Genomic DNA, 15,860 nt, shown 5'->3' with positions numbered 1-15,860 from the left:
TGTACTGGCTTCCCTTTCCACTTCAGAGCATAGTCACGTGCTATTTCAACTACATACTGCTCTTCTCCTCCTCCTACATCAGTTACTCTTTATAACCTGTGAGGTAATATGCAAAATTCATTTCTTACTCTTTGTGACATACTTCATCAGCCAGCCCTTGTTTTGCATTTCTTCCTGCTTTCTGATTGAGGCAGTTCTGAAGACTACATGATGATACTGCTGAAATTGATTAAAGTAATGCAGTCTTCGTTACAAGGCCAGTGTTTCTCAGATTTTCCCTTAGCAGCGTACTTGACTAGGTGTTTTTTGAGGCTTTCAATGGCAATGCCTTTCATACATTTTTATAAACTTACACTGGTGTCCTAAAAAATCTTCAGAATTTCCATGTATATGGAGTGAACACTTAATAGACAGTAGTTACTCCTCTGGTACCATTGCCAAATGTAGAAGCCAACAGGAAGGAAGAAGGGAATGTACAGTTTGGGAGTTTGAGGACTGTAACTCTAAAGTAGTAATTAAGAAAAAAAAATTAAATAGGTAAATTTTCAAGAATGTCCTGTAGATGTGGACTGTGAATTGCTGATGCTCTTTATATATAAGGTTCAAAATGGGATGATTGTAGTATTTTTTTGTGCCATGTGCTTGAATAAATTTTGCTAGAATACATACATTAAATTTCGGTAAACAATTCAAAACACCTTAGATTTTAATAGACATTAAAGACTTAATGATTAAAGCATCAGAAAATATTCCTGATATATTGCTTTATTGAGCTTTCATTGATTGATTTTTGGGTGATTTTATCTTCTCTGCTTTTGACCTGAGGGAGAACCAACAATTTCTGAGATGTTTAAAGGAGAAAGTGGTAGCTGAGTGATTGACTTTTCTTGAAACTTGAGTAAAATTTGGAGATGAGTGGGAGTTAGTAACTGGGAATATCTGGAAGTATGTATCTGTCATGAAAATTTTAAATAATTACTGTTATTTTGTGTGTCTGTGCATTGAAGGTATCCTGAATTAGCAACTGTGTGCAGAAATCCCAATACTCTAATTCTGTATCCTGGAGCTGAAGCAACCAATTTGGAAGAAGTTGCAGTGATGTCTTCTAGTCCATCTGTTATGATCATCATTGATGGAACATGGAGTCAGGCTAAAGATATATTTTATAAAAATTCTCTATTCCGGCTTCCCAAGCAGGTAAGTTAGAGTACGTAAAATAGAATTTTGTCTAATAGGTGCTTGCTGTCTGACTGGCCAGATTGGAGTGGTTTTGTAAGGATGAAAATTGTGGAAAACTTCCTCCTTAGCTGTAACCAGCTGAACATATTAGGAAAACTGGAACAATTTAATAAAACAACCTGTAAGATTGTTACAAACTGACCGTAAATACTTGGGGTTTTCACTGTGTCACCTGAAACGTGTTTTTATTTGTTTGGAGTTAAGGCATCTAAATTCTTAGTGAATCATTTTTCAAAACTGAAAACTGGTTTGTGTAGAAGATTTTTGCTTGTTACCTAAGGTGTTACAACATGTACAATGGAGTAAGCATTCCCCTCCCCCCGGCCCCGGCCCCGGCCCCTGCCTAACTATTTTGTGTTATGGTAGTAGAAAAGCTGAAAGTGGAATTTTGCAACCTTTTATGAATATGTCACACTCTTTCCTGCATATTGATTTGTTTTCCACCGTACTAAAAACTGTCTGACTTCTGACAATTGTTCCTTAGAATTTAAGCAGAACAAATACTGGCTACATGTGGTTTGGGGGTTTTGTTGGATTTTCTGGTTGCTTTATTTTGTTTTGTTTTCCTTAGCAACATCAACACCCACCCACCTGAACTGCTAATAAAGCTTAAGTGAGCGGTAGTTATACAATTACTACAGCTGTCACTGCCCTAGTGAAAATACCCTAGATTGTAGTACAATGATAATGACATTAGGGGACGTAGGTTCCCGTTGCTGCATTGTGAGTGGTATGATGCTACTTTTCAAGGAATTTTTTAGTGGATAATTGAGTGTGGCTTTGACATAAGAGTTTTGAAGGTAAAACTTGATCTTATGTGACTTAGCTGCTGTTGTTACTGAGTGTTTTTCTGCTGTTACTAGATTGAACTCATTTATATTTATGTTATATAAACACACCAGGTGGCATTTCTTTTTGTACTACAATGGTGTGTCAGAGTTAAATGCCCAAAGTACAGATTTGCTAGAAAAGCCTCTAATTTCACACACTGAAGTTTTGTATCTGCACTGTGCGTCATTCATAATCAACTTGTAAATCCAGAAGCTGGAAAATGTTATTGGTTGGATTCTTTATAAATCTGTGAAAGGAAATGTAACCTTTTGTTTTTGTATTTTTGTCATATGGTTGTCAGTGGAGCATGGAAAAACATGAAAAAGTTAATGTCATAAATTTAAATTTGTTTGGAAGTCAATTTGCTGTCTAAAGTTTAGTGCTGCCATTGCTTTTGGTTTCCTTTTGTGTTGGTTCTTACAACGAGATTCTTGATTTTGCTCCTGACTAGTTCTCCTGTGGTCATATTGGTAGGGAGCTGGAGTGTGGCAGAGCACACAGCTCCTGGAGGGGTGAAGGGCCTCTGGCTGTTTTGAAGGAAAAGATGTACACCTCCTTGAACCTATCAAATGCAATGAACACAGCTCTTGTGTAAATAACTGTCTTAACTCCAGTCTTTGTTCTGGTTTGTAACTAGTTTGCAGTTCCTCATGTATTATGCTTCTTTGAAACTTCTGGGAACTGCAAGCTTTTGGTGTGAATTCCAAAATACCCAAGTACTCTGAAGTATTTGTTTCCATTGGCTAGCTTGATTTGACTGTCCAAAATAACATGTAGGAGCGGTTTTGCTACAGATCAAAATGGGGCAGAATTTTGTCCTGATCGCTTGGGTTCTTGTAGATGGCATGATGCCCGTTAGATATTTTTACCCCTATATTGGTATAGTAATGTGTCTTGGAAGATTTTCAATATGTATAAAAAGTAGTGTCCACTGGGCAGTATAAACAAGGCTTTTGTTTCTACTTCTTAGGTATTTCCATAAGACTAGGATTTGTCCAGATGTGATTTGTTGACAAAGCTTCCATTTTCCTTCAGGGGCATTATGGAAAGTATTTTGTAGAAAGAAGTATTAATACCAACAGCTTTACTACTGAGAAAAATTCTCTTTATTGTCGGTTCACCTTTCGATTAGTGAAAAGTTGACTGTCTCTTCAGGAGGGGAGAGGAGGTGGCAATTTGTAAACTTAAAAATGAAAGCCTTATGACTGTTATGTTAGAATAGCCTAAATGGAGTGCTGTTAGTCAACATGCTGCTAATGCAGAAAAAAAGCTACAGTATGGCTTATAAGTAATTTGCCTTAGGGATTGAAATATGTTTTATATCAAATCTGGGAGTTGCTTTTAGTCTTTTACTATAGTATAGCAATTAGGTTATATTGGTGTAAATGAAAAGGAAGAGTAGATTCTAGGTTTTAGTCAGATTATTTTGGCCTTCAGAGGAAGATGGTGAAACAGATGGAATTTACATCTATGCACTTATGGGATGTATTTCAATTTAACTGCAACTTTATGAATAGATTTTATGGAATTTATTTCAATGCAGTCCATTGCAAATTCTGCAGAACATTTGTCATATGCTGAGACACCTGATGGTGGATACATGACATGCCTTTAAGTGAGAAAGTGTTGCCATTCATAATCTCTTTAGTTGTGCTCTACCAAATCTGCAGCAAAAGTGAAAAATCATGAATTCTGTAAACTGGCAATTCTCAATTGCAGAGTGTATTCCTGAGGTAGGAAAAGCAGGAGAAAATGCTTTTTTAAATCTAGTCACTTGGAGGGAGGGGTAGATAGATGAGGAAAATTGGTTGTCATTCTTGTCTGTTCCTTTTAAAACTTGCAAAAATAGTTTTACCTTTATTATCCAAAACCACTAATTATGTAATTGTTCCTGTCTTTTTGTGGCTTGGGGTTTTTGGTGGTAGTTTTTTTTCTCTCTCTTTTTTTTTTTTTTTGTTTGGTTTGGTTTGGTTTAGGGTTTTTTTTGTGTTTTGTTTTTTTTTTCCAGCCGAGATCTACAAAGATAAGATCCAATGGCTGCAGATAAACTCCACCCCACTGTTCCACAACAGCCCTTTTCTATTGACTTGTACTGTGATTAGTGTACCTTTCTTGGAAGCTAACTTGAGGAGTAGTTTAGCTAATCTAGATGGCCTTCTGTTTTGCTTCCCTTCTCTTACATACTTGCTGCTGACAAAACTTCCTCTCAGTGGGTCATGTAAGACAGGTAGTTTCTGCAAAAGCTGGAACAAACAGAAGTGTATTGCACATTTTCTATTGCACTGGTCTTTTTGTCCAGTCATTTTAAAACTGCCTTAAGTTACTTATTTCTGTTGTGTGTAATTCAACTTTGTTGGAAGTTCATGTCACCTTCCTCTATATCATTTTGCTATGGTGCCTGGATTTTTTGGTAGTAATACTTGGCTCATTTCACTTTATTTCTTATTACTTAGATCTCTCTGCTTCACTCTTGCATATTATTGCTGAGAGAAATAAATCAGGAGCTAATGAGCTAGTGAAACAGTGGTTGATTACAACTGGTACCTGTTGAGAATAATCAAGAGAATTAAGTAACATGGGGTGAAGTCCTATTTCCATCTGGGAAAGATACTGGAAATAAAGTATTTTCCAGATACCTGCTTTAAACAACTTCATGCTGGAATTTTGTTTGTGTTATAGTTTCATTTTTCCTGTGAACCATGCTTTTCTTTAAATGGGTGTAAAGATGATAGTCAGTCATGCATAAACCAGCAGAATTCATCAAGTAATAAAAGATTAAAAGAGAGACAGTTGATCCAGTTTTGTCCAATAGTTCAACAGTTCTTTTAAGCTCAAAACTGCACTGTTCCAAAGAATGAAATTTTATATATTTGTAATGTAAATGTAGGGGCATAAAAAGAATCTGTATTATGTGTAGAACTAAAAGATTTGTTTTAACCTGCCAAGCATAGTGTTGGGTAAACAAGGTGCAGAAAATGAATAATACTTCAGAATAAGTTTTCTTCTTACTAAATCTTCTGTATTACAAATAAATTAATTTGGTCGCACTGATGTAACTAGAATGTCACCTGAGGTGCCTGTCAGAAACACCTGACAAGAAACATAACATATGAAAAACATTCATCCTGCTGACTTACTAGTCATCCAAATTCTGCCTCACCTATTTCTGATTGCAGCAAGGGTCTGAGAGGACAGAATTGAAGTTACTTATCTAGTCTGTACATAGTCATTCTGGAAGAACTCAATGTTAAAAATAAAATCCTTAAAATTCTTCTATTTTCAAAATCTAAGTGGCTTCAACCTTCTAGTCAGAAGTACATAATGTTCTATTAGGCCTTTTGGATTATATGACTGATTTGATCATACAGCAAGAATGAAAGGATACAAGAGGTCCATAGAAATTCTGAAAGCTATCAGGTCTCCGATACTCAGGCCTTGCCATGTTGTTTGAGAATTTACTGTGTTCCTTTCAGACTTTCTGATACATTTTATAATTAACTTCTTCAGTTCTCCATGCAGGACCACTTCTGCAATGCTTTTTTTTTTTTTTTGTTTTTCACAGGGGACCAGAAGTCTGCTTTATTAGAATCATAGAATCACCCAGGTTGGCAGGGACCTCAAAAAATGCATCTGGTCTGCCCTTTTGTGGGAAGGGAAGCCTGGATGAGATTACCTAGCAACTTGTCTGGTCACATCTTGCAAACCTCCAGTGATGGGGACTCCACCATGTCCCTGGGGAGGTTATTCCAATGACTGATTTTTCTCACTGTAAAAAATGTTCTTATATTGACATGAAACCCCTCCCATTGCAACTTTTTTTTTTGTTGCCTGTTGTTGTCTCCATGTGGCTCCCTGTGAAGAGAGAACCTCTGTCCTCTCTGTAGCTGTCCTTTAAATACTGGAATACTGTGATGAGGTCCCCCTGAGCCTTCTCCAGGGAGAAGAGACAAGAAGTATTGCAGTGCTAGATGAGATAATAGTCAAATATTGAATATGATGCACCCTCCAAGACTGAAGAGACTCCAACGTTTAATTCCATTTTCAAGTGTTGACACTTTGAGTCTTAGAATTATGTCTGCAGTACACTTGAGAGGGTTGTTTTCCTGATTGTGCATATGTTCTTAAGACAGTTTTGAAGAAATTGCTTTAAACTAGTCAGTCTTATATAAATCTCAGTAGCAATCTTACCACAGCAGTGGGTGGTCACAGCATGTGCTGTTTAAGTGTGGTTATGATCCTGGTAAATGGTGGCTTAAACCAGTGCTATCAAGTACTAACTGAATTGAACCTAGCTGTGTAAATTCTTGTATGGCCTGAGCATTTACTGAAAGTCAAAGGAATGTGGACTAAGCACATCTGTATTTTGGCATTTTACCTGCTTAAATTTTTTTAGGCCTTGTAGTGGAGTGTAAAGTGTTAATTAGTATCCCTGAGGCTTTTAAAATGTTTGCTCTATTAAAATATGGACAGAAAAATTATGGATCGTTTAACATATAAATGATTCTTCTAGAAGCCTAATGAAAAATGGAATTGAAAAAGACTTTGTAGTAGTAGGATGAGTAAAAATAGTGTAATGAAAGTAAAGTAAGATACTATGCCAAGAAACTTTTGGAAAAGTGAGCAGTAGTACTGACTATGCTGCATGAAAAGTTTTTCACTTTTTGAGATAGTACCACTAAGTGGTGATAGAGATGAGCTTCAATATTCAAAACTGAAATATTAAACAATTGCTGGATATTCTTATAATTCCTGATAATGGCTGATACTTATGCTTGTCCCTACATATCTGTCTGATTACATATTTTTTTCTAAAGCAATTATAGAACGTAACAATATTTATTTGTTAAAGACTATGAATTGCTTTTTAAGGGTGGAATGATATTAATGATAAAATGGCAAGCAGGGAGAGGCTGTTAGTGTTTTATGTGCTTAGAATTCATATTCTGAGAAAGTCCAATTAGAATTGATACTCTTCTTAAGCCTTCTTATTTGGTTCTGTGATTTTGAGTGAAATGTGTTTTTCCAATATTTTAACAATTTAGTAAGAACTACTGATATTTAATAAGTATTTAAAAAAATCTAGTAAAACCCAGTTTATTACTTTAGGTTTCACTAAGATATTAAAATGTATCTGTGTACTACAGGAAATTAAAAAACTGTGCTGTTGCAAAAAAATATGCTCATACTGTAGGAAGTTATTGCACCAGAAAGACTAGGTATAAATTAAATTTATATGTGAAATTGTAGAAACTTAACTTCCTCGTAAGTTTTCTGGTTTTTAAAAAGTTTTGTTTCTAGAACATTTTACAGATGTAGGAGCAAAGGTAATTGTGATGATATTAATCTGGAGCCCATGAACACGAACATGGGTAAAACATGATAGCCTTGGAAGTTTAAGAGTCAGTCTTCCAGATACTAGCTGCTAACAGGTATTATGTACCCACACTCCTTGCAGTGTGCACCTATGGAGAGGGTTTAAGATATGAAAAAGTGAGCTATTGGGTATGATTTACCACTGGGGTGAGTCACAGACTTTCTGAGAAAGTTCTGAGGCATTGAGTTAGGAAGCAATGATGCAAAAGATCATACTCTGTTCTCTTGGGGAAAAATATGAGTAGACTGCAGGAATACCAAAACCATTCCTAGCAGATTTGCTTCTTTGTGCATACTTTAATACTGCATTGCATGGATCACAGCCTTTAACACTTGGAGTTACAGCCTGTCTGAATTAACACTCTGTACTTTTTATCTGATTTTTTTTTAAAAGAAAAAATATTCTACTGTCTTTTCTTTTGATTGGAATTGCATTGCAACTCTTGTTTTAAAGGGTTTAAATTCTTAGTGCAAATGAAAAAACAGTGACTCTTGAAGTATTAAGTTAAAAGCGTATTAAAGTATTTTTTTAAACTGTGATGGATAGTTTGGTTATTACTAAATGTACCAGAGCCAAATTCAATGTTTGATTTGATTTTAGTTGATTTTTCTTTGATAATTGCTATTAATCAATTCATGTGGAGCTGTTTTAATGACATTGTTGGAGTTCTCAAATGCAGAAATAGGTTCCTGCAGGGGGAAAAAAAATCAAAATTCCCATGTTGAAGTGTGACCTAACTGGCTTTAGTCTCTTAGATCAAGTTTAAAGGTTATGTTTGGTGGTTTGAGTGTTATTTGTGTTATTTCAGTTTTGCTTGTGCTGTCCTAGTAGTAGAGTGCTAAGTCAGGAAGTAGTCATCTATGAGACAGGTAGTGCTCAATGAAGACACAAGTTGAGCATGGAGCTGTGCAAAGGTTACATTTAAAGTGCTATGTACACAACTGTGTATTAAACTAAGTTTGGTCATTTTGTGCTGAGATGAACTAGAGACACTTGTGCAATCCGTTATAAATTCTAAGTAGTTAAAATCAGCAGTCAGATGGTAAAAGTTTACAATAAAACTGTCTGTAAGCAAACACCAGCACTCTACAGATTAAATTTTGTTCACCCTCTGACTGTGTTCTTTTCATCTTTCTCATTGAGCTAGACAGCATGGGCAGCACCGTAGGGGTTTTTTGTCTTTTTCCTATTCCTATGTTATTTCCTGTTTTCTTACATTATAGTTCATATTTAAATACTTTCTAAATGTCCTCTGTCTGAATAGAGTTTTTATTTCATTTTTGAGACTTTGGGTTGATAATGCAGTTTTGAAAGATTAAAATGAGTAGACTGTCATTACGTTTGGAATTTAAGAAGGCGGGGGTTTGTCCCACAAAGAGAATGAGGTAGATAATGACAAGATCCAAAGAAAGAGGCTTTTAAAAGAAAAGAGTGTATGATTCCTGCAGATATTGTCAGTAAATGAAAAAGAAACCATTATAACTAAAATTTTTCAACAAATGGTGATTTGAGCTTTTACTCAATGTTCTGTAGGTAGAAAAGAGCTGTTTTGGTAATGAAGCGATTAGCAATTCTTAATTGCAAGGTATACTACAAAGACAAAATAAATTGGAGGCATTAGAAGATCACATTTAAATGTGCTACTTTGCAACTTCACTGATTTTGGGTAACACAAACTTCTATATTGAATGGATTTAAAGATACTATAGGATATTTTAATAAATTGTATTGTTTTAAATTAGTATTAAAATCTTAAGCTTTTTAATAAGAAGCTCTTTTAAGCAACAGCTCAGTCAACAGAGCTTTTTTCTTTGAAGAGAACCATTGAAGAAATTTCAAATAAGCTCTTCTGGAAGGTTTCAGAGGAAATCTATTTACAGTTCTAACATATTCAACTTTATCAGAAAGATTTAAATGTATGTCTTGATCCAGAATCTTTCTTACTATCTGGAATTTTTACAAATGACAAAGCATGAGCTTGAACAAACTTCATAGCAGAAACTTATGAGATGTATGACTTAAGGTGACTTTTATAGTTTTTAATATGATTACATTGATTATGTCTTGTACTCCATGAGTTGGCACCCTCTAGAGAAGCACATTATCCCAGGATGTTTTGCGTAGCCACAACTGAGGAAGAGGCCTCAAGCATTAAAGTATGCACTGCAGGCTTTCTTGCAACAGCTGTTGTGGTTTGCAAAGGTGATACAGAAGAAAGTATTCCGTTAACTTGGAGCAGTGGATGCAATTAGTTCAGAGGGAAGACGGAGCTGGTTTGCACAGCAGGCATGCTTGGCACTGTTAGGCTGGTGGTATATTGTACAAAGCAATCACAGAGCACTGTGGGTGAAGCTGCTTCTGTTTATGAGGGGATAAGCATAGCATAGTGGGAACAGATGGCCAAAAAAAAAAATTGCCCTTCTACTCCTTCAACAACAAAAATAGGTTGAAAAAACTAACCTAGTGACAAGCACACATACAAACATGTAGGCAAGCTATCCCAAGTACTTTGTCTCATCAGAAGTGGGTAATACTTGAATCAGTTTTATTTATGTATAAGGGTTTTTGGGCCACTGTTGTGAATGCAAGCATCTGCTATCCAGAACCTGAATGGATTATTTCTATCACTTGATATTTTTATTTGATTTTTTAAAGAGCCAGTTAAAATTTCCTTGGAATTATTATGTTTGTGCAGTACAGTTGTAGAAAAAAAGCATTATACATTCCCTAAAATCTTGCAAAGTGCTACAGTCTTGATTTGGAGCATTGTGAGAGAGGGGAGAGGAGAGGGTAGGAATTCATATACTAGTGATCAGGTATCAAAAAGTTATTTAAACTGAATGTAAAATCATGTATGAAAACTGGCACTGTTTCCTTGTAATTTTAAGCTGACATCCATCTAGCCAACAGTCAAGAGAAATATGATCACAGACAGTCAAGAAACGGGCATAAATTGTAGTCCACTTTTAATTATTTTACTTCCTGCATTGTTATGTGTAACATTTATACCTAGTAATCTGATTTCTTGGCATTATGTAGTCACAAAATACTTTCTGAACATCTCATAAGAGCATAGTACATTTTCATTAAGTTAGAGTATTCCAGTCATAATGTAGGCATTTGCACAGGTTGTATAACTTTTTACTTTAGCTTAATTCACTGTAAGTCTGAACGGTGTGCCTGGCTTGTGCATGACTGGGCACAGTTTGAGGCTGGCGGTAGCTTCGTACACACTTTGAGTGTATAATTCTTTGTTGATGCACTCCTGCTACTTAATGGGCATAATAATGTCAGCAGCATAATGCCAACAAATCATCCTGTCTATTTATACATTCATCACAGCATTGCTGTTATTCAAATATTCAACACCTCATTTTCTTTTCCCATCATGCCTTCACAATTTCTGACACATCTATTTTGTTTTCCTTATACTTCCTTTGTTATATGAAAATTGGTATCATCAGCTAAAATCTGGTTTCTTACAGCAAATTTTTAACCCTTGAGGTTTACCGTTCAGTTTGCACTCTGTACTTCAATCTGTTTGACTAGGGGTGAGCATTTGCGAGGATATGCTGGTACCAATCCAAAGACTAGTCCTCAAATGAGTTGATATTTTGATATCTGAATTAAGATTATGCTTGTGATCTCTCTTGCTGTTCCCCTCTCACCCTCCTCACCCTTTTATCCCTGAGATGGGATTTATTTTCTTAACAAGCTTCCTTGGAGACCAGGATTTGACTTTAAGACTTTCAACAGATCTGCGTTCAGTCTTGCTTGAGCTTTTAAAAAATAAGAGGTAGCTTAGAAGTCAGGAAATCATCAGTAAACTTAACTAGTAAGTAATTTAACAGTTACAAATTTGTGTATTTCTTCTCCTGCACGAGGAGTGAGAGTACCAAACTCTCGCTTGAGAATATATGGCGGAAGCATCCAGAAATGACAAGAATGTATGTGTACAGACTTTTTTTATTCAGAGGTTTTGGCAAATGCTGTCCACAGTAATTTTAGTATTTTGAGGTTTTGAAGGCTAGAGTTTTTGATCAGTCTTGAGAGCATCTATTTGCAATAATCTGTGGAGAAGAGCGACCTTTACTAGTCAGAAGTTATTTTGACTCATACAAATGAAACTCTCTAAATGAACATTTTTAATGAGAACCATGTTATTTAAAATCATAGTTATCATTTTGTTGTTCTAGACACCTGTCAATACTTAGCACAGAAATGTCTGTGTGTTAGACATCATGATGTGTATATAATGACATGCAGCCCCTTCTAAGGAGGCAGTCATTCCTACAAATGCTTCAAATTTTCAGAACACTTGATTCGAACGAAGTTCTTGAAAGGAGGATGAAGTATCACAGAATGACCTTTTGGCCACAAAATTTATGTTCAGCTCTAGAATCATCAGTTCTCTGGGGACAATCATGCCTCATTGCCATCTCACCTAGTCAGCAGTGAAAACTTGGAGAGTGCGGGCATCAGGAAATCTGAACATCTCCAACGGTCTAAAATTGTCAACAGATCTTGATAATTCCTTTAGTACTGTAGAGGAATGAAGCTGCGTTAATTATCATTGATAATATACAGCTGTGGGCTGGCTTCAGGGGTGGTGGGTTGGCTGATGTAGACAAGATGCAGCTGTGGCTGGTTCTGTTAAGGGGTTGGGCAGCCAGTGAAGAGAGAGCAGCCAAGGAGGAGAGTGGGGGAAGCAGAGAGAGGGAGAGTGTGCCTGGGATGAGGGAGACTAGGAGAAGGCAGCAGAGGGACTGGCATGAGGGGTGTGTTGGTATGAGATGGTAAAAGACCTTGTTGCAGCTGTCCAGTTTGGAGAGTGCTGTGATATAGTACTGCATGTTATTGACTGTGTTTCTGCTTATCCTTCCACATATCAAAGGAGGCTGCAGTAATACCTGTACCAAATAAATTAATGGAAAAGATGATAAAGAGTAGAACTAGAAGGTTCATGGATAAATATGCAGTATTAGGCTAGCCCAATGCAGCTGTTGAAAACAGATGACATATCTCACAAGTTTTCTGCAGCTCTTTACCCACCTTCTTCATGGCTCCTTCAGAAGCAGGCTGACTGAAGCAGTGTGTGGAGGCTACTTTTCGCAGGTGCCCTCATTAAATACCTTGAATAAAAGGACTCATGAGAAGAAAAACTGTGTCATGTAACAAGTAGTAAACAGGTCTGTTTAAGCAGTAACTGGTAGTGATTGTAATTTTATTTTATGGTTTGTAGAGCTGTCCTCAGTGGAGCCCCCAGTGAATCCTGCTGTTCAGCATATTCTGAAGTAATGCAAAGGAGGATTTACTAGTTAAGTGATAAAATTTCGTCATGACATTAAGTTGTTTAGAGTGGTAATGAGAAGGGACAGCTGTGAAAAGTTGAAAGACTATGAAGCTCAGTAACTGGACGTTAACATAGCATAGGAAATTCAGTGTAGATAAATGGTAATAAAAGCATACACCAAATGTTATTCTAATTTTACTTTTTTTTTTTTTTTAAAAAGCTTTTAATTGGACACTCATCAACAGTGAGATTTTGGGATTATAATGACAAGTTCCATGAAAACCTCAGTTCAGTGCCCAAGAGCATTGAAAAATTACGCTTAATGTTAGATGCACATCTGCTTGCTTGCATGCATGCTGTCTCTTTCAGGCCCACAACCCTCCTGTGGGCCTGAAAAACCCCTACAAAAATTCACAAACAGAAGAGGTTCGAACAAAGTGAACAAATGATCAAAGTATGGGATGAGTTGTATATAAGAAACAACAAAAGTGGGCTGCTCTTTAGCTGGAAAGACAACTGGTCCAGCATGATAAAGATTTGTAAATGTGTAAGTGACACACAGAGCGAATATGGACCAATTGTTGGCTATTCTTGCCAACACATGAAATAAAAGGCATCAGAAGAAATGAGTAGTGGGAAATTCAGATGAAAAAATGGTAGTTCTTCACACGTGTATCAAAGCAGTGGAGTTCTTTATAGTTGGGTTTTGTGTATTTTTGAAGATCAGAAAGTAATTGGACAAAATCATGGAAGAAAAATCTGTCAAGGATTAAATTGTTATTAAATGCCAAGGGGTCACTTCCAGCATGTGATGTCCCTGAGTTGCTGGAGGCTAGCAAAACATCCAGAGGAAGTACTTCTATGTGTACTTTATTGTAGGCTTCCGCTGTTTATGTTGTTTTTGTCCCATTGGGGAGAGATGTAAACCCATATTTGGCAATATTCTGTTGCCCCATACCTCCCCCAAAGGAGGAAGCAAAAAGAATAAATTAGGTATAAAGATTAAATAATGTGGGGGACACTGAGCCAGGAACAGATTGACACTGAGGCCCTGAAACTTGACAGGGCCATAAGTGGGTGGTGGCAATGTAAATAAGAAATAGCAACTGATGTTGAGAACAGTATAGCCCAAACCTCAAGAGAGAGGAAAGACAAGAAGTCATTTTTCCAAGGGTCTCCAATCACATAATTTCGCCATGCTAATAGAACTACTGTTGGATCTTCCAATATTAAAACTTGTTAAAACTGAGAATCTATTGTCCTTTTTTGTTTGTTTTCTTGAGGTATTTTCTGCACAGTAATGCTCGTGTCTCTTCTGCAAATTCACTAATTTACATGCACCTTCTGTCTTTTGTTTTATTGTTGTCTTTATACATGTTTGATATAAAGTACTTCTAAGAAGACAGAAAAAAGTTCTTTTTTGTTTCCTATCTGTACAACTACTTCTGACTTTTCTTAATCAGGCTTTCTTTTTATTTAACCTTCTCAATGGTCTTTTGTATTACTGGTCTGCTGTGGTTTTGTTTTGTGTTGGTTTGTTGGGGTTTTTTGGGGGGTGATGGGGTGGGGTGGTTTGTTGTGTTTAATTTGTTTGTTTGTGTTTGACTACTGGACTATTTGATCTAAAAAGTCACTTCTGTGATTTCCCAGATTCTGTACTTGATCACATTCCTCTTTTTATTTTAGATTTCCACTCCAGTGCAAGCTATGTTTTCCCATCTCTCCCCATATCACTTTATTTTTAAAGTAACTATTTCTTTGATTAAAGTCTTTTATCTTCTTCTGTGAGAAAGCTGAGGCAAACTTTTTTTGACCTCACCACCATTCATAAGGCCAAAATCTTTTATAGAAACTATTTTGTTGCAGATTTTTTTAATGAAAGTTCCTGCTATTGATAAAGGCGCTTTGCAGCCATTCTGGAAGAGTGGTGGTTCAGCAGGGTTAATTATAAATCAAGGGGACAACTAGCACTCAGCATTTAATAAGAAAAATTAGGACCAAAGTTTGTTTCTGTTATTCATATGACAAATCAGTTACGTTTATTTAAGTTGCGTTTACTTAGTGTTTTACTGAGCAAATAAAGGATGGCAGAATTTGGTCCTTGCTTTAAAATTTCATTCCACAGTCTTTCTCATACCGCTGAGCAATTACTAAATATTTGTGTAAGAAACTGCTCAATAGTGTAACTAGTTGCTTTCTTGCAGTCCTTGAGCTTGCAGACTTGGGCATTTGATAGTAGTTCTTGCATTCAGTTAAAAAAATATTCTCATTTAAAGGCAGAACCCAAGTATCTAACCACATTGTCTGAGTACATTTTGGAATTCACATACACGCAAGGCAGTATTTCAGATACAGAATCAGATTTGGAATTGTTAAATTGACATGTCCTTAGGCAATACCTTTGTGGATGAGATACTTTCTGCTTTGAAGTCCCTTCACCAAAGAGACATGGAACACTTCTTTACTATGAATTTAAGAAAAGGAAAAAAAAATATTTGTAGTTCCAGTGCAGAAATCCTAGATTTTATGCCTTTTGAAGTTAACTAGAAGTGGAACTTCAATTAGTTGACATTCTGTTAAATAGTAGTAAATAAATGTGGTGGTAGGTTTTATGCAAGACTCTCAACATGCAGTCTTTCTAGACTTACTTCCATGACATGTAATGTTACCCTGTCCAAAATTTATTTGTGCTTGAGTCCATTCCAGCTGAGTGATCTCTTTATCCCACTCAGCTATAAATCTTACCTGTTTGTATTTTACAGCATTGGCAACTAGTTTGAGGTCTTATACAACATATACAAAAATTTCTCTTGCTAATCCTGAAATAGATTTTTTTTTTTCTGATGAGGCAGGCATGCAGATACAGCAACAGCTCCTAGTTTGTTTTGCCAAAGGCGGGTGGGGGTGGGAGCGGTGGGGTGGGGTGTGCGGGGGAAGATGTGATTAACTCCTGAACCACAAGACAAAATTCTTGTTACCTAAAAACAGGGGATCAGTTTTTACATTGCCTATAAGCTTCCAGAGATTGCTTTCTGTCCAAAAGAGCTCCTTGTTTCGAAGTGAGAGGGAGACAGTGTCACTTCATAGACTGGGAAAAGGAATGATACAGAGCATAAGGGATTT

At 36.3% G+C, this 15,860-nt stretch overlaps 1 protein-coding gene across 1 annotated transcript in view; it reads left to right on the top strand.

Annotated features, from left to right (window-relative positions):
* DTWD2 (DTW domain containing 2) overlaps positions 1-15,860 on the top strand; it is a 98,810-nt gene that overhangs the window by 59,086 nt on the left and 23,864 nt on the right. Inside the window, exon 4 of the mRNA XM_037374149.1 lies at positions 1,008-1,197. Within this exon, the coding sequence (XP_037230046.1) occupies positions 1,008-1,197 (190 nt within the window). The remainder of the gene's footprint in view (positions 1-1,007; positions 1,198-15,860) is intronic.

The sequence above is a fragment of the Falco rusticolus genome, chromosome Z, assembly GCF_015220075.1.
Source record: "Falco rusticolus isolate bFalRus1 chromosome Z, bFalRus1.pri, whole genome shotgun sequence".
Classification (NCBI taxonomy): domain Eukaryota; kingdom Metazoa; phylum Chordata; class Aves; order Falconiformes; family Falconidae; genus Falco; species Falco rusticolus.
The sequence above is the reverse complement of the archived record's forward strand: the minus strand, read 5'-3'. Positions and strand labels throughout refer to the sequence as shown.